The 18,269-nt window shown below is 41.5% G+C and overlaps 1 protein-coding gene across 2 annotated transcripts in view; it reads left to right on the top strand.

Annotated features, from left to right (window-relative positions):
• Positions 1-3,671: 3,671 nt before the first annotated feature.
• stag2b (STAG2 cohesin complex component b) overlaps positions 3,672-18,269 on the top strand; it is a 43,945-nt gene continuing 29,347 nt past the window's right edge. Inside the window, exons 1-8 of one of the 2 annotated variants that reach the window (XM_080035763.1) lie at positions 3,672-3,743; positions 5,973-6,091; positions 6,168-6,249; positions 6,443-6,586; positions 6,708-6,804; positions 7,001-7,077; positions 8,255-8,459; positions 12,711-12,862. In XM_080035763.1, coding sequence (XP_079891889.1) covers positions 6,048-6,091; positions 6,168-6,249; positions 6,443-6,586; positions 6,708-6,804; positions 7,001-7,077; positions 8,255-8,459; positions 12,711-12,862 — 801 coding nt within the window. In that variant the 5' untranslated portion in view covers positions 3,672-3,743; positions 5,973-6,047. Of the gene's footprint in view, positions 3,880-5,972; positions 6,092-6,167; positions 6,250-6,442; positions 6,587-6,707; positions 6,805-7,000; positions 7,078-8,254; positions 8,460-12,710; positions 12,863-18,269 lie in introns of both variants that reach the window. The other variant, XM_080035762.1, reaches the window with a different exon arrangement.

Here is an 18,269-nt window from a genome sequence, read left to right as displayed (position 1 = left end):
CAAATGTTGTGTTTAATCGAAATGGTTTAGACTATGGACTTAATTTGGTTTCTCTTGGCGTTTGCCACAGTTGCTTGAAAGATAGGGCCAAACACATTGGATAGATGATACAGAAAAAAAATGAAAATAAAAACCATGATATGCATAGTCCATATTACACTGAATAGTCCAGGCAAAATAGCATTTTACGACAGACAAATTGTAAAATAATTTTTTTCAGCTCAGATCATTTCTATGAGGTGTCCAGAACAACATACTAAAAGTCCTAAGAAATCCTAGTTGAGGAAATATGTTTAATTCTCATCAATCCGAGATGTGTGCCAATAAAGCGAAACACCAATAAATCCCAATAGGGCTATTTTTTTCCTTTAGTCCTATCAAAATTAAACTTTACACAATGAAAGTATCCATGATAATTAAAAAATGTTGTATTACAAGTTTCTTTGAAAATTAATTTTAATATGCAAATGAGCTATACACTAATCGAACATGCCCAAAATCAACCCAAATAGGCTTAATTTTTTCCTTTACTCCTACCACAATAAAACTTTACATAGTAAAAGTATACTAGAAAAGTAACTTTTTTTGTATTACAAGTTTATTTTTAAATGCATTTGAATATGCACATGAGCTCCACACTTATTGAATATCCAATCATCCTACTGCCAATGGGTGATGGCAATGCTGCTTTTAGACTGGCCTCAAACCTGAAAAACTGCCTGGCTTACCTGCCAGGGGTATAACAGGTGCCTCTCATGAATTAGATTAACCCCTCCCCTAGCTAGTGTAATTTTTTTTACTTTTTTCAGTGCCATTCCCTTTCCTATGCCAAATAGACGAGACTGAAATGGCATGGATAGAGGAGATTGTCACACACCTTGGGACCAAGTAACTCCTTTGTCTACTTTATGCACCATACAGTGCTGCTTGAAAGTATGTGAACCCCTTGAGCCTTTATGAATTTTATTTATCAATACCAGTATTTTTAAATGAAATAACAGATTTTTGTTTATCAATTCAACATTTTTATTTTCCAGAAATCAATTGTTAAAACAGATTAAAAAAAATTATTTGCCAACTTTTGTATGTGCAAAAGTTTGTGAACCCTGAGCTGCATTGGTTAACAATTTAACCAATGCAGCTCAGGGTTATGTTTACCTGCTCAATAGCAGGTAAACATAATCAGGTGGGCCAAATTGAGTGATGAAATGGACCAATGTAATGAGAGATCTTTAGGGAAGAAATTGGGTGGCACTAGATAAAACAGAGATCAAACCAGGTCAGTGTAGGCCCACCAAAGTGAACCCATACAGATCAGACTTGCCACAGATCAGACTTGCAACAAGAGTACTAACAAGTCTGTCATCACCTACTGAGACTGTGTCTTTTGTTCTGACAGAGGCAATGGCAGTTTGGACAATGAGCACATCTGCATCAGCTTTGCATGGTTTGTGATATACCATTTTTTGTCTTACAAGTTTCTTTGAAAATGAATTTTAATATACAAATGAGCTATACACTTATCAAATATAGGCTATCCGCATAGGCTTAATTTGAACCTTCACTCCTACCACATTAAAACTTTACACAATGAAAGTCTAAATGAAAAGTAAAACATTTGTATTAGAAGTTAACCTATAATGGTCAAGGCTTTCCAGAAGGGGTTGGTCGAACGTCAGAACAGGGGTCACATCATGCTGCAGAGCTTGAGTTGCCACAAACCTCAATGTTGAGTATATGCAGGATTCATCACTGGGATCAAGATCAATCATTGGAAGTAATGTTACTGAAGCTCTCCCAGGGTGTTCATCTAGAAGATGCAGGATCTGCATCATACCAGACCACGATGGCCTTTGAGAGTGAAGGAGTAGGGATGTCTTCCACAAAACATCCAGCTGTAATGTTTTGTTATCTGCTGGCAACAGAGCCAGTGGCTGATACTCAATAGGTTCACGTATAGGAGGAATCATAAAGTACTGAATGTGTATGCGACCAACCGCAGCAATATCTGCAGCAGTCACTTGGATCTTTAAAGGAAAAAATTAAGCCTATGCGGATATATTTTGGGTAGCCTATATTTGATAAGTGTATAGCTCATTTGCATATTAAAATACATTTTCAAAGAAACTTGTAAGATAAAAATGGTATATCACAAACCATGCAAAGCACGATGCAGATGTGCTCATTGTCCAAACTGCCATTGCCTCTGCCAGAACAAAAGACACAGTCTCAGTAGGTGATGACACAGACCTGTTAGTACTCTTGTTGCATCATGCTGATCTGAATGCACACAAGCTGTTTATGGCACAAGAACCAAAGAAAGCAACAAAAATAAGACAGATATGGTGCATAACGTAGACAAAGGAGTTACATGAGTTACTTGGTCCCAAGGTGCGTGACAATCTCCTCTTTCTCCATGCCATTTCAGGCTGTGATTCTACATCTGGCATAGGAAAGGGAATGGCACTAGCCTGTAAATCCAGACCTGCCACTAGGCGCTGGCAAATTAAATGTGCTGCGCCTGTTGGTCTGGGCACTCTCCATTGAAGCTCATTAAATATGTCAAGAAATCCTGAGCTACATTTCAATTGGTTCTATCTGATATGGGCGGGCCAGAGCCCTATGTATGGTGCTCTGGGGCGGACGTAAACGGATGACGACAGTGCGCCGTCGAAGCCGTGATAGTAAACATCAAAGATGGCTGCGGATATGTTGTTTGAGTTTGAGATGGCTTTGGCCTCGACCCTTAACGATTTGGAAGACGGCACTCAAATCTTTCATTAGCAAGTAAGTGGAATGTTCGGTTTTGCAGACGACCACGGCAAAAGTAAAATTTAACAGTTAATCCCGCTGTTCGCTAAACGAACGGGGCTTAATACGTCACATTGTTCATTGCTCTGATTGGTTGTAGTGCTATCAAATTGCGTGCAGTGGCATTTGAAGAGACAAATCTTATTCATGAGAGGCACCTGTTATACCCCTGGCAGGTAAGCCAGGCAGTTTTTCAGGTTTGAGGCCAGTCTAAAAGCAGCATTGCCATCACCCATTGGCAGTAGGATGATTGGATATTCAATAAGTGTGGAGCTCATGTGCATATTCAAATTAATTTAAAAAGAAACTTGTAATACAAAAAAAGTTACTTTTCTAGTATACTTTTACTATGTAAAGTTTTATTGTGGTAGGAGTAAAGGAAAACATTAAGCCTATTTGGGTTGATTTTGGGCATGTACGATTAGTGTATAGCTCAAGTCATTTGCATATTAAAATTAATTTTCAAAGAAACTTGTAATACAAAATGTTTTCATTTTCATGGATACTTTCATTGTGTAAAGTTTCATTTTGATAGGACTAAAGGAAAAAAATAGCCCTATTGGGATTTATTGGTGTCTCGCCTTATTGGCACACACCTCGGATTGATGAGAATTAAACATATTTCCTCAACTAGGATTTCTTAGGACTTTTAGTATGTTGTTCTGGACACCTCATAGAAATTATCTGAGCTGAAAAAAATTATTTTACAATTTGTCGGTTTTTTGGCCCAAAAATGGGTTACTTTGCCTGGCCTAGAATGTTAAACTCCAAAGCAGCAGTTTAAAGGCGCAGTACTTGTCAGTGACCAGTAGATGTCAGCTCACCCTCGGTGCATCTTATGCGGGCATTGTGGCCGCTAGGTGGTAGCTCTGCACCAGGATTTCCTCCTCCCAGGTCGTCGAAACAACAAACCGAACTACGGAGCAAGCGGGGTGAGAGAACGTCCGAAACCGCCTCTGACCGCGACTTTTAAACTCTTTTTTTTACAGAATTGTAGTGGGATTCAAACGGAGCCTGTTTAATAGTAATAAAAGTTACGGTTCTGTCGGGATTACATTTCACAATAAGGTAAGTTAGCAGTAAAATGGCGGAGAGCTATCTGGAAGTTAGTTGATTTGTATTTTGCTAGCCAGGCTAGCTGTAGAAGAGCCCAGAGCGCGGATGTCTGCCTGAACCGAGTCGCTCTGCTAGCTCGCGGTACAAGGCTACTTCGGTTGTTAGCACGCTAACGAACTGGATTTTGGGCTCGAGAACGCAAAATGTTTGGTTCGTAGCCGAAATAAGCGTTTTATTGTTACAATTGACTTAGTTGCACTTTATATATTTGTAAACAAAGTGTTTGTTGCTTATGCAATACGGAGCTGGAACTCCCGAGGCAAGATGGAGGACGCAAGGACGTGATGTTTTTTAGGCACGGTTAGCAGTAGCTGTTAGCATTGCTATCAAATGGGAGTTATTATCGGCTCGTTAATTGCAGCATATGTGTTATGGTCATTTGCTTTATCTACTGAAAAAAAGTGGATAAAACTGGTGTGTGGACAGAATGCAGTAATTGTCCTCAGAAACATGAGATACTGGCGTTATTTTGTAGTAGCCAATAATAGCATGCGCTAGTACAGTTACGGCTCCCGTTGTTTGTTATTATGGTCTTAGTATGCGATAGCGTTGGTAAAAGCTGCCATGTTCTCGAAATATAACGATAAGACATCGTGCAGTTCTGTCATCTTTGTCATTCGGTTATCCTCAGTGTTTTCACACTGAGTCGTGTATGCTTTCTTTGATCAAATTTGAACTGGCTGACGCTGTGGAAAAGACGCCAAAAACCCTCGGTTGTTCAGCTAGTGGCGCTAGCACCAGCGGCGCACCGGCATCAATTTTGACAGGAGCCGACGAAGAGCGTACCCGCGTCGGCGTTGTGTGAGCAAACTGAGTCGGTACTTTTTGGTATAGTTGACTTGCAGGAATCAACGCTATTTGGGTTTCAGAATTTGTTTTTGATCAAAGATCGTCTCGTCTCGCTTAGCATTAACAAGTTTATGAGATACTCTGCCGGATTTGGCGCCACTTTTTTCAGTCTACACCCATTGAATATTGTCGTGTTGTAATGCTGTATCAACTCACAAGCAAGGAAATTGGTATATTCACAGAAACCAGTAACTATACCAATTAAGTTAAATTCACTAAGTTTTAACTACAGCATACATAGTACTGATGTTGCATTGCTACGTTGATTTTGTTTTGTTGTGGGGAATTTTTCGTTGGTCATTGTATATTCATAAAACGTGTGCATGGTAAGCTCCCCAATATGTAGCATGTGTGGGCGATTATGTGCAGGATACTGCGAGAGAGAGGGTCCCAAAGCTAACGTTACACCCGAATTATAACGATACAATCTTCTTAAGTCCCCTCACCTCTCATAATAAATGCTATTATACTTTTAAGAATGGCACACTACATGTCATCACTACGTGTTATAAGACGCACCAGAAGGGGACATATGTTGGGAGGGGTTAAGTTTACCCTTATAAGACTAGTACCTGATGTTACACTTACTCCCAAAGCTGTTACAACTCATTTCCTTGTGTTTCTAAATTTTGGACAAAGTAAGAATCCTAATTTCAAAATTTCCTTCTGCTCTCCCCTTTGATGTATTTGCCATATAATTAACACATCAGAGCCAAGCCCTCAGTATCTTGTTGATGTTGATACTGTCTTTTGATTGGTTTAGGTATGTATGGGGCGGATAGGGCAGTGCCATATTTGGTCTTTGAGGAAGACACTCCAGTGTTCCCTCCTGACGTTGACTATAAACCAAGAGGAGTGGAGAGAGAGGGAGCCAATGGCAAGGCAGCTGGGCCTGACAGGAGCATTTGTATACGCCCCCTGTTACCATGTGAAAGCGTCTTTTTTTCTCTCTCTCTCTCTCTCTAAGAAGAGCCATCAAAGTAACATTTGCTCCCTATAGAGGAAGGGATTTCTGCGAGCATATTCATATTTAACGTTTGCTTCTTTTTTTGCAGAGTTTATTCTTTCTGCTGGTGTTGAAACCTTATTGTGCACATAAAATAAACGTATTGTACACATACTTATTGTATGTGTACAATACGTATACACATATGTGTAGCTCTCTTTAATTTCCTAAATTTTATTTTTTATTTTAGGTCGCATGCTGTCTTGTATTTTCTGAGGATCTCAAGCAAGTCATACGTTGAAGTTATCCAGAAGATGTTACAGAAATGATAGCAGCACCAGAAATCCCATCAGAATACACCTATACTCAGTAAGTACTTGCCTCTGCTTTTGTTGTTGATGTTGAGGCTCGTATGATTTTTCTAATTTTTGCTTATGTCTACCAGCGATACAGATACCCGATTCTCTTCAGACACAGACTTCTCTGAGGATCTCGATGGAAGAAGTACGACCTCAGCTAAAGGAAAGGTACGTTAAAAAAATGCATTCGACTTTTGCCCTGAATTTCCTGGTCAAATAACACAACATTGCTGCTTTAAGTCATATATATTTGTGACAAGTATATACAATTATTATATAACAATAAGTGTCTCTTTTTCTTATACATGTGATGATTCTCACACTTTATTATTCCTCATGGTCTGGTCCTTGTATTTTCCAGGGTGGAAAGAGGGGGAAGAAAGCAGCAGGGGAGAAAGGCAAAGGAGGGAAGGGAGCCGGCCGGTTAAATGGCCACCACCAAGAGAATGGCATGGAGAACATGATGCTGTTTGAGGTGGTGAAGCTGGGCAGGAGTGCAATGCAGGTATAAGTGGCAAGACCCCCAAATTGTTTTGTGCTTTTGTCAATGACAAGAGAAAATGTCTAAACAGCTATCTTAATTGGTTTATTCATTTTAAATTGTGTTTATCCCTATTTCCCTGCAGTCTGTTGTTGATGACTGGATTGAGTCTTACAAACACGACAGAGATGTTGCCCTTCTAGATCTCATCAACTTCTTCATCCAGTGCTCAGGGTGTAAAGGTAGGGGTGTGTGTGTGTGTGTGTGTGTGTGTGTGTGTGTGTGTGTGTGTGTGTTCATGTTATCCTATTACACTCTTTTGAAACGTATTGAGGAAAACATTTGAGTCAATGTTTCTCACAGAACCCCTCAACCATACATGGTTCTCTCTGAGTGGGTCTTCTTCTCCATTCACTTAACTGTCATCTGGATTTTCAGGTGTGGTCAGTGGAGAGATGTTCCGCAACATGCAGAACTCTGAGATCATCCGACGAATGACGGAGGAATTTGATGAGGTAACTTCACTTCCTATCAGTACATGTATTACCATATTCACACTTCCTAAGTAGGGCTGTGCGATATATATCGTCTGACGAAACAAAAACGTCTATCGTTTCATTTTATGCAATATTGTTTATTTCGTTATGTTGCAAATCCCACTCTTTAGGACACAAACTATACATGTAGCTCGCAGTGAAGTTACTGTTAGTTAAACCGAAGATTTCCTACAGCGTAACTTCACATTAAAAGCCCTTAACTGGTGAAATGTGAGAAATCAAAGTCAACTTTGACTTTTATTTTGAAGCAGAAACACTTAGCGCTTCCTAGCCCTGCTGCGCTTCCATCACACTACTTCCGCCCGACCGCACCAGGCTTTTCTCGCTTGTGTGATAATCAAAGTTCATTTCGGACACTAAAATCCATCGGTAACAGACCTGTCTGTGATTGCACACGTGTAGACGAGTATTCAGAGGATCATATATCCCCGCTGACAGAGCAGTCGAACCGACGTCACCCGGGCAGCGCTCGACCGGCTCGCAGAGGGATAGCAGCCGAGCTAGCGAGCTGCTATCCCCTCGGGCTGTTAAGCGCTTCCCGGCTCGCAGTAATGCGTGGCTCGGCTGCTCTCTCAGCGGTGAGAAGCTCCTGCGCTCCCCGGGGCGGTCACCCTCTCCGCAGGGTGAATTTACAAGCCACCGCAGCCTCAGCTAAAGAGGATAGCTCCATTAGGCTAATGAGCTAAGCTAAGGAGGAATCCACCAATTCAGTCAATTCTGTGCCCCTGAAACCCCAAAACTACTCAAATGTCACATTGCATTTTTCTATTTTGTTGAATGCTTGAAAATGTGCGTTTTAATAAAAGCTGAAAATAATCAAATTCGGGTTAATACTTTATTTGTTGAGTATTTAATTATTTATATTAAATATTTATTAATTGAATTTACAGAAAATATGCTATATCGTCAAATGTATCGTTATCGGGATAAGAAATGTCTATATCGCGATATGAGATTTTGGTCATATCGCCCAGCCCTATTCCTAAGGGTCATTTTGGATGGAATATCACATTTAGATGTTGTTTGCCGAGGACACCAGAACCTGCTAGGATTTGCAGGATAGCAAGAATATCAAATTGCAAATGCGTTTTGTCATTACACTTAACGGATGTCTTTCCCTCTGTGGTCTTTGTAGGACAGTGGTGACTACCCTCTAACCATAGCAGGGCCCCAGTGGAAGAAGTTCAAATCAAGCTTTTGTGAATTCATTTCGGTGTTAGTACGCCAGTGTCAATACAGTATCATCTATGATGAGTACATGATGGACACAGTCATCTCCCTTCTCACCGGACTATCGGACTCCCAGGTCCGAGCCTTCAGACACACATCAACACTGGCGGGTGAGTCAAACTGTGTGAGAGTGTGAAGTACATTGAAATGCTGAATTGCAGTAATTGGTAGGTTCTAAGAGCACACTACCCTCATCAAAGGTTTTAACTGTAATGCCCACACACATTATAAGGACTCAGCTCTTTCAGGTTTTGGAAGGATAATTCAGTAGGATTTGAACTAAACAGCGGCAGAATGAATTATCAGTACAGCTGGACAACATTCCCCCTGAAAGATTTCAAATATTTTGAATTTAGATACTGCACTTGTAAAGGATATAGTTCTAAAAAATGTTCTTTTAAGGTTTTTTATTGTTAGCGTATTGTCATTTAATGGGAAACTGCCATTGGGGAATTTACTTTGGGCTAGTGAAAAAATTAAATCTTACTCTGTACGGTTGTAAGTAAAGGATAGACTGAATGTGATAATTGCACTATTTGTTTCCACCTACTGAGCATGTACCAGCCTCACTCAAGAATACTCTCAATGTGTGAGCTCCCAATGCTCTTGGGTTCAACATAATAAAAAAATCCCAACTGTCCCGCTTGGCCAGTAGATTAGGGTTTCACTGGCCCCTTGTATATCTTCACTGACCTGGCAGACAAAAATATGAACTTTTTCAAAATGATGGTGATTAATTAGGCATATATGTACAATATTGAAGTTCCCATTAGATCTTCTTGTTATGCTTTAGTTAATAAGATGAAATGTTGCTACAAAAACGCACAAACTGTGACCAGCTGCCCTGGAGGGCCACTGACTGGGCAATCAACTACCCTGCATATCATTTTACTGGCCTCGGGTGTTGTGTTGAACCCTAACGGCCTCCACACACATCCTGCGTCTACCTCTGGAGCGCGTTGCGTTCCGTTACTGCTGCCTCTCGGACTTTTCTTGGCCACACATGGAACTTCTGCAGCGCTGCTTCTAAAAGCCCTATCTTTCTACATAGAGTTTTCATAGATAATTCCCATTAAAAATGAAGTTATTTCGTGTCATTTATGATGCATATGATTTATATCGAGTCTGGAGAGTAATCTGTGCGCCCCATTGCTTTTTTCTTTTTTTTTGCCACATTTTCGCTTGTTGGAAGTTTTATTTTGAAAGGGACACACCAGGAAATGATGAAACTACAGCAAAAGCGGCTACTATGAAGTCAATATGACTCTCAACAGAGTATTCCTCTATCAGTTAAAGCAGAGAGACCCGAGAGAGACGCACAGCTCTCAGAAAGAAATAGGCGAGCCTCCTGAGGTAAAGGGGAGCGTCGCTGCAGGCGTGCCTCAGACGGCCGTCTGCAGTGTGTCTGATGTTGGATGTGTGTCCGCTCTAGGTTGATTACATGGTCAGTGACAAAGTCAGACGCAGACGCGCAGTAGAGGTAGGATGTGTGTGGAGGCCGTTACGACGTGACACATTATCATTTGTTAAGCGAACAGCGGGCTACTTGGTAAATTAAACCTTTGCCATTTACAACAATGGTTTTATTTAGCAGGTGGGTGTGGGGACCAAAAACCCTTCATGAATTGGCGCTTTTCTACTGCGTGGTATCAGCTTGACTCAACTCTCATTGGTACTCGCAAACATGGTACCTGGTAGCGGCTGCTTTTTTGGTATCGCCTCGCTTTGGGTTCCAAGCTCACCCAGTTGTGTTGGTTGTTGGGGATGTTACTTTAAACATACTGTACAAGACACGAGAGGAGACAGAGTGTGGAACCTCTCATTGCATGGCACAGCACACAGGCCTACCCCACACTGATAGCACCTGTATTGTGTCTGATGACGACCTTTGGGACGGGTACGATCTGAGCAAACTATACAGTCTATCCAGCGCTATTCTCACCCCCGCTACTTCTACTCGCACGATCACTAATCGATCGACCGTCATCTCCCAAAGGTGGATTTTCCCCTTCAGAATCAGGATCAGCGAATAAGAGACCCATTACTTCCCTCCTCGTCAACTTTTTGCTTGCCATATTCTCTCAATAACTCCTAAATCCAGCAATACCGCTTCAGCATAAATAGCTTCGTGGCACACTATCTCCGAGTTCTCACCCAACAACTCCTCAGTGAGAAAAGCAGCTATTGTTTCTCCCGCCAAATGACGTCATCGCATTTGCATAATAATTTTATTGTGAGTGAGTGAATAAACATTTACACCCCATTCTGTAAAACCAGGGCAGGAATGGCAACGCATGCGCGATTCATTTGCAGCCTGGACGCGGAGGTGTCAGCGGAGCAAAGAGGAGACGCACACCCGCTCTGCTGCGCGGGGCTCAGGGGCTCCGGGAGCTGCTCGTTGAGCACAGTAACTTCAGAGTGATACGTGCTTTCACATCAGAGTCTCCAAACACCACAAAAGTCTCCAATAACACCAGAAAGGGTCGCTAGGAGGAGCGGGTGTGTGTGTCCTCTCTGTTCTGCGGAGCAGAGGGGACACACACACCCGCTCTGCGCTGAGCTTCTGTGAGACTGACCGCCCACGAGTGCTTTTGGACGGGGTAGGGGCTCCGTGAGCACCCGCTGCTCGTTGGGCACAGAAACTGCAGAGTGATACGTGCTTTCCCGTCGGTCTCCAAACACCACAAAAGTCTCAAATAACACCAGAAAAAGTCGCTAGGAGGATAAGACAAAAAAAATTAAAAAATAATTTTACGTTTTTTGGATGGGATTTTGCTCGAACATTTTGCATTGAAGTATGACATTTTTCTGAACTAAGGTCTAAGTTTGGGATGTCTGCCAACTAGTGGAGGGGAGTATGAACGACATATAACACTCTATTAAGAGAAAATAACTGTTTTATTCAGTACAGCGTCATGTCGCAATTTTGCGACTTTGGCGCCTAAAGGGTTAATTGTAATTGAAAAAAGTAGGCACAAATGAACCATTTTGTTTAATCTTTGCCTGCTTAACGATTCTGCTTATCGGTTCCGCTCGTTGCAAATGCGTCATGACTTGACACTCGCGCTGCGTTGTTTTGGTTCAGAACAGCAAACATGGCGTTGAGACAGAATCTCTTTAAATGTTGGTTGTTTTTCACTTGAAAAGACGACAATATGGCCACTTGCAACAATTGTAAAGTTTCCATTTCGTCAAATGACACGCGCACGAGCGAGCAGACGGCGATCGTGACGGTTAAACGTTTAAATGTCCGCTGCCTGTCTAGTCGACACCAGAATTGCCCATTGGACTTGTACATACAATGTGTGATTAGTGTGTGTAGGCATATGTGAGGGCTAATAAAAGAGGGAGAGAGATAAAAAGGTGAGAGCAGCATAAAGCAAAGCAAAAAGGTTTTCTTGACCGCTGCCTTATATTAAGCCCCGCAGTGTTTACTCGCGTACATCAGCTGGTTTGTTTCTTTTTCCTCCCGTCAGCTGTTATAATGCCGCCTTTACGCACGGCGGGTGGAGACGAACCCAAAACAACATGCATCGGAACTCAGCGGTGATAAGGAAACAATAGTCTACAATAAAATTTAACAATAAACTTCATAAAGACACACTTAAAATAACGATCTCTGCCCATACAAAAAGCACTGACTTGGTTAACTTGATGGAGCGATCGATGTGCAAAAACCATCCGGCACATGTGTCTGATGACGGGCCGTTATATTAATAATAAACAGCGGGCAGGCTTATATCTCGTATCCTTCCTGAGAGGGCATACATGATATTTTTTTTCTGCAAACAAATGGTTAATTTGCCAAAGTTGATAGTTGGTCTTATCTTTACAGAAGACTTCTTTGTATTTTTTATGTCAGGTGAATTTTGTTTCAAGTTGAATGCAAATGAGCACAGTTAATATTCCAAAAGGCACAAGCTCTTCCTTGACTGTTTTCAGTCTGTGTTTTTAGGGAACATAATGGCAATTGGGCTTAAAAAGGAAAACCTTTTTTTTTGTCCAGACCAATTAATGTGAAAATTGACAATTTCCTAATCCTAAAGCACTCTTGATAATCTTTGCACACACTAGACACACTTCTGATCAGATATTTAAGCAGGTTAATACAAATAAACAAATTTGTACTTATTCTCTCACAAAATGAGAATCGATAAGAGAATCGATAAGGAATCGGATCGATAAGCAGAATCAGAATCGTTAAATTCTTATCAATTCCCATCCCTACTAGACACTAAATACAAACACAAAATGGCAAGTCATGTAAACTCTCATACTTGGTGATGTAAGCCAAGTATTACATCCAAAGATTTTGAGTATACTGTGTGGATTGTTGATGTGCTTGGTTGTATTTATTTTAGCCATGAAGCTGATGACAGCCCTGGTGAATGTAGCTCTAAACCTGAGCATCAACATGGACAACACCCAGCGCCAGTATGAGGCAGAGAGGAATAAGATAGTCGCCAAAAGGGCCAATGACAGACTGGAGCTTCTCCTGCAGAAACGGAAAGAGGTAAGGGAGGCCATATGGTCATTTGCTAACTGCTTTATTTTTTAACTCACTGCACATTCTTTCTACATTCAAAGATATGTACCCAGTAAATGCAGTGTTTTCCCCTAGTGCCTCCAATGTCCAGCCGAGACTAGGGGTGGGAAAAATGTGGGATTTTCCGATTAATATCGATTCTCTCTCGGACGATTCTGAATCGATTCAGAAAAGTTAATTTATTTTTTTATAATTATTATTATTTTTTTTAATACTAAAACTTCCTGCGCCATTGCGCATGCACACCACACATGTGCGAGTTGTTTCCAAAGTTGCTTCAAAAGGGCTGAGAGCAGCAAACCCATGACCTGCACCGGCTTTATCTCTGTTTACGTTTTTGTATGAGAGCTGAATTTCAAGCCATACTTTTTGTACAATGTGTTGAAATGACATAGAAAATAATAGAATAGAAATCCTATAGAAACATGATTTACGAGATTAGAAATAAAATAAAACTGAATCGGTTTAGTTTTTACATACTTCCATATTGTGTTGAAAGCTGCATTGATTATTGCACTGTTCATAGAAAGTCATATTTGTGACAAGAAAAGCTTTTCTCTTAATACAATATTAGAGAAGGCAATTCATCTGTTGATTGTCTTTAATGATCATCACAAAAGTAGGAAGTGATAAGCAAACTCTGAGTAGCAAACTCAGATGTGTATATAAATTAGGGCTGTCAAACGATTAAAATTTTTAATCAGATTAATCACAGGATTCTGTGGATTAATCACGATTAATTTTACCATTCGAAATATGCCCGAAAAATTCGAATTTTCTCTGTATATTGTTGTAAAGATAAAGGACAGAAGGTGGATGTACATTTAAAATTTGAATTTTTATTAATTTAAAATCCAAATGATGGTTTTAATACTAAAAATAAATTTAAATCAAACAAAAATATATACCTAGTACCTACCACACCATAATTCAATTGGTCTGTCTCTTTACTATGTCTTTGGGCAAATATAGGCTATATAATGGCATTTATTTGGTGAATCTATAGGTTGTGCATTCTTGAATACAACTTGATTACAGTCCGCGGTGTGTGTTAGTGTGTGTGTACGCGTGAACACGTCCTAGGGGACTGTTCATTTGTGCCAAGGAAGCCAACGTTATGTTGATGTCTACTCACACACACCTCTGAAAACTGCAGACGTTTGTGTCTTCGCGGGCTCTGAACAGAGCGGACAATGTTTCTCCTCCTGTTGCTCCCGACATCAACTGTCACCCGCGGCAGTTGATTTTATATAGGCTACTATCTATGCCCCCGACACAGACGTGACCATTAGCAGTTTAAAACACGGCATGGGCTAGCGTGCTGTGATGTTTGGCTGCGCGCAGCTACTGATCCTGGGTCAGCTGCAACGTTTGAGTGGCTCCGCGGCAGTTGATTTTATATACTATCTATGCCCCCGACACAGACGTGACCGTTAGCAGTTTAAAACACGGCATGGGCTAGCGTGCTGTGATGTTTGGCTGCGCGCAGCTACTGATCCTGGGTCAGCTGCAACGTTTGAGTGGCTCCGCGGCAGTTGATTTTATATACTATCTATGCCCCCGACACAGACGTGACCATTAGCAGTTTAAAACACGGCATGGGCTAGCGTGCTGTGATGTTTGGCTGCGCGCAGCTACTGATCCTGGGTCAGCTGCAACGTTTGAGTGGCTGTATTACAGAGCCGGTGGGATGTACGGGGCGGATCAATCTGCACATGCGTTAATTGCGATAAAAAAATTAACTCATTAATTCCAGAAATTAATCACCTTGCGTTAACGCGATAATTTTGACAGCCCTAATATAAATATATTTTTGAAATTCACACATGGGTATGTACCAGGCGCGGCTGGCCCATAGAGGGCGCTGGGGCGCCGCCCCCCTCCTCCGACCCCAAAAAAAATTAAAAATTAAATTATTATTTTTTTATTAATTTGAGGCAACTAAACTATTTAATTTTACTTAAGAATGCACACTGAATTTATATTATGGCACTGTATTTACATTTTATGGTGAAATTCAAGCTCGAAACTGACTAATTTGACTTCTACGGGCGCCAGTTCACGGCGCCCCAAACCCTCGTTCACTCAGAGTGGCCCTATCAATTTCTATTACCATTCAGTTTTAACGGAGGGTTTGGGGCGCTAGGCATTGGCGCCCTGTAACTAGTTACCTGGCAACAAAAACAACAACATTCGGATCTACTACCGGTTGCTCGCGGAGTCGCGTGCAGTGTTGCCAACTTAGTGATTTTGTCGCTATATTTAGTGACTTTTCTACCCCCCTGGCGACTTTTTTTTCAAAACAGCGACAAGCGACAAATCTAGCTTTTTTCTTGTGTTATTTGGGACTTTTTCGCCAAGGCAAGTATCACTTTTAACTGTTCTCAACGAGCAGCGGGAAACTCCCCGGCCCCTCCCCGTCACAGAGCACTGACAGGCGGCCCGGTCCTTGCGCACCAGTCCCTCTCAGCTGCGGTCAGAGCAGGAGACACACACCTCTCTGCTCATGTTCCGTTAGCATCCCTATTAGCAGTTGTAGTAGCAGCTTCCCCCCCTCTTCTACAGTCTATGAGTAGTGCAACTCAAAATATTATGCTGTGCTTTTTTAAACTTTGAGCATGTATGATATGATTACTGCTAGACTTACCATTATCACGTTGTTTATGCAATTGTCACGTTCATAACACACTAGAACCTCACCTATTGCCTAAGTTTGCATCATGCTTTTAGTGTGCATATTGTATATAGTTCTCTGCAAACCTATGTTGGCATCCTGCTTTTAGTGTGCATATTGTATATATATATAGTTCTCTGCAAACCTATGGTGGTGTGACGCACACAAGACATAAGGTCACAATTTGTGTTTATGTATTAATTTTATCAGTGATCATAATCACTTGTTTCCCAGCACTTGCTGATGATTTAAATTTCAACTTTTATTATCTCTTATTCAGTCTTTGAAGGCTTGTACTTCTGGGTGTGATACCGATTAACGCCAGAGAGAGAGAGAGAGAGAGAGAGAGAATGTTAACTTGTGTATAATTCTCAATTGTTATTTGCACTTTTAATCTTGCTGAATTCTACAAGGCAAATAAATTAAGTTAAAACCTAGTTCCACTGCCCCATTTGTCTTTGTAAGGAAATGTTCTATTTTGTCTTTATTATTTTGTCAGAATGCACCAGAATGCTTAATTTGTATGTGAAAATCACCAAAAAATCTTCTGGGGGAGGATCCCCCCAGACCCCCCTACATGGTTTTGGTTTATAAAATGTCAGCCCCACCTTAAAGAAAATTCACCAGCCGCCACTGGTATGTACATGAAAAATGTTTTGCATTGAGATGCATTGAAAATCAATTTTGAATCGCATCGTTGACCTCTGAATCGGAATCGAATCGTGAGGTGCCAAGAGATTCCCACCCCTAGCCGAGACCCTGACCCTCCTAGGGGGGTCCGGGGGTAATTTGGAATAATTTGGAGACACTGGGTTGGATGAATGAGAAGCTATTAAAGAAAGACACGTGGATTTTCTATAAAAAATGTAATGTAAAATAGAATATTATGCAAATTAACATCCAAAGATGAGGCTGAAATAGGCTATAGACACAGTGCATGGGCAACTGAGGGCATTTGTTTCCATATGTTTTTCACTAAACTCAATAATGTCCCAATAGATTAAATCAAGTCTATTTCTGACATCAGAATACTGAGGAAGTTTAACAGTGAAAAACATGGTTCAGTATTCCTCCTCTCCTCTGTCTGTATGTCACTGCTATAGGGAGGAGGGGCTGCTACACTAGTCTCAGTCAGCAGCGCTATTAGCACGCTATGCATTATTTTATGATTCGTGGCAGCTGAACAATTAGATGACAGACAGATTAATATTTTTAGATAGTTAACTGCTGAGCTAGAGTGCTGTGCTTCTCTGGACTGACAAAACAGATTCAAATATCGCATATTCACGTTGAATGTAGGTTGAACAGGTGAAGCCTAGTCATTGGACAATGTTGGGCTTATAACTTCTTCAATTTGCTGCGCCTGTTGGTCTGGACACTCTCCATTGAAGCTCATTAAATATGTCAAGAAATCCTGAGCTACCAATCAAATCGTTCATCGCCAGAGGCCTATGTATGGTGCTCTGGGGTGGACGTAACCGGATGAGGACACTGCTGGGCATGCGCCACCGAAGCCGTGATAGTAAACCACAGAGATGGCTGTGGATATGTTGTTTGAGTTTGAGACAGCTTCAACAGATTTGGAAGACGGCCCTCAAATCTTTCATTAGCAAGTAAGAGGAATGTACTGTTTTGCCGAACGACCACGGCAAAAGTTTAATTTAACAGTTAACCCGCTGCTCGCTAAACGAACAGGGCTTAATAAGTCACCTTGTTCATGGCTCTGATTGGTTGCAGTGCTATCCAATTGCGAGCAGTGGTATTTAAAATGCATTAGTAGGAAAATTCCCGTAATTTTGCATCCCTAGTTGTGAGTCTGAAGTGTTTTCAGATAACACCAGTGTTTCCCCCAGCGCTTTTTTTTCTTTCTTTTTTACCTTTTATTTAACCAGGAAAAAACCTATTGAGATTAAAAATCTATTTTTCAAAGGTGACCTGGCCAAGACAGGCAGCAGCACAATGAGCCACAGTTACAGACAAACACAGGGACCAAATTAAAATGGCACAAAAAAATGTAAAGCAATCAATTCACACTGCAACAATTATTTAAAACACTGACATCTTAGGGAGATGGCCTTACCAACGCCAGCCCCCCTCCTTGGCTACCAACCGACCCCACAATGCTGCACAATTAATGTACTAGCAAGCGCGATGTGTGCTTGTGCATGGTCATAACTGCGTGAAAGGCTGCGATTTGCGGTTAATAAATGTATAAGTGTCTCCAAGCGTTTCTCTGCTCTGTGTCTGCGACCACTCCCCGCGTTAGTACGGCAAGCACCCGGGAGAGTAAACGAGCATAAGCAAGCCGACACTGAACTAGCGGCTGTACTTGTTGTGAAAGTCCCACGGACATAGCCGTCATGTTTGGGTTCATAATATGAGGCGCTAGCCGCCCGCACACAACCGGGTGAGTTAACTAATGCTATACGGCGCTAACTTGTTTTATTGGCTAAAGCACAGCCGCACATATTCACTGAATTAACCAGGAAGTCCATTCTCCTGGTTTACTCTCCCCACGTCTTCTATTCCCGAGCTGCTGTCATACAGCACCGGCTCGGCTGCCTGCAATACATTTTTCTCCTCGGTGTCTCTCATCAGCCTCTGTGTACACTGTTCTCCGACCGTGCCAATGTATGTGACGTCGGGTCAAGCCCAACGCTGATTGGCCAACGCGGCTAATCGTCATGCGTAGGAGCGTAA

Source organism: Ammodytes marinus, assembly GCF_949987685.1.
Source record: "Ammodytes marinus genome assembly, chromosome: 10".
NCBI lineage: Eukaryota > Metazoa > Chordata > Actinopteri > Uranoscopiformes > Ammodytidae > Ammodytes > Ammodytes marinus.
Note: the sequence above shows the minus strand (reverse complement) of the source record. Positions and strands in the feature narration are given on the sequence as shown.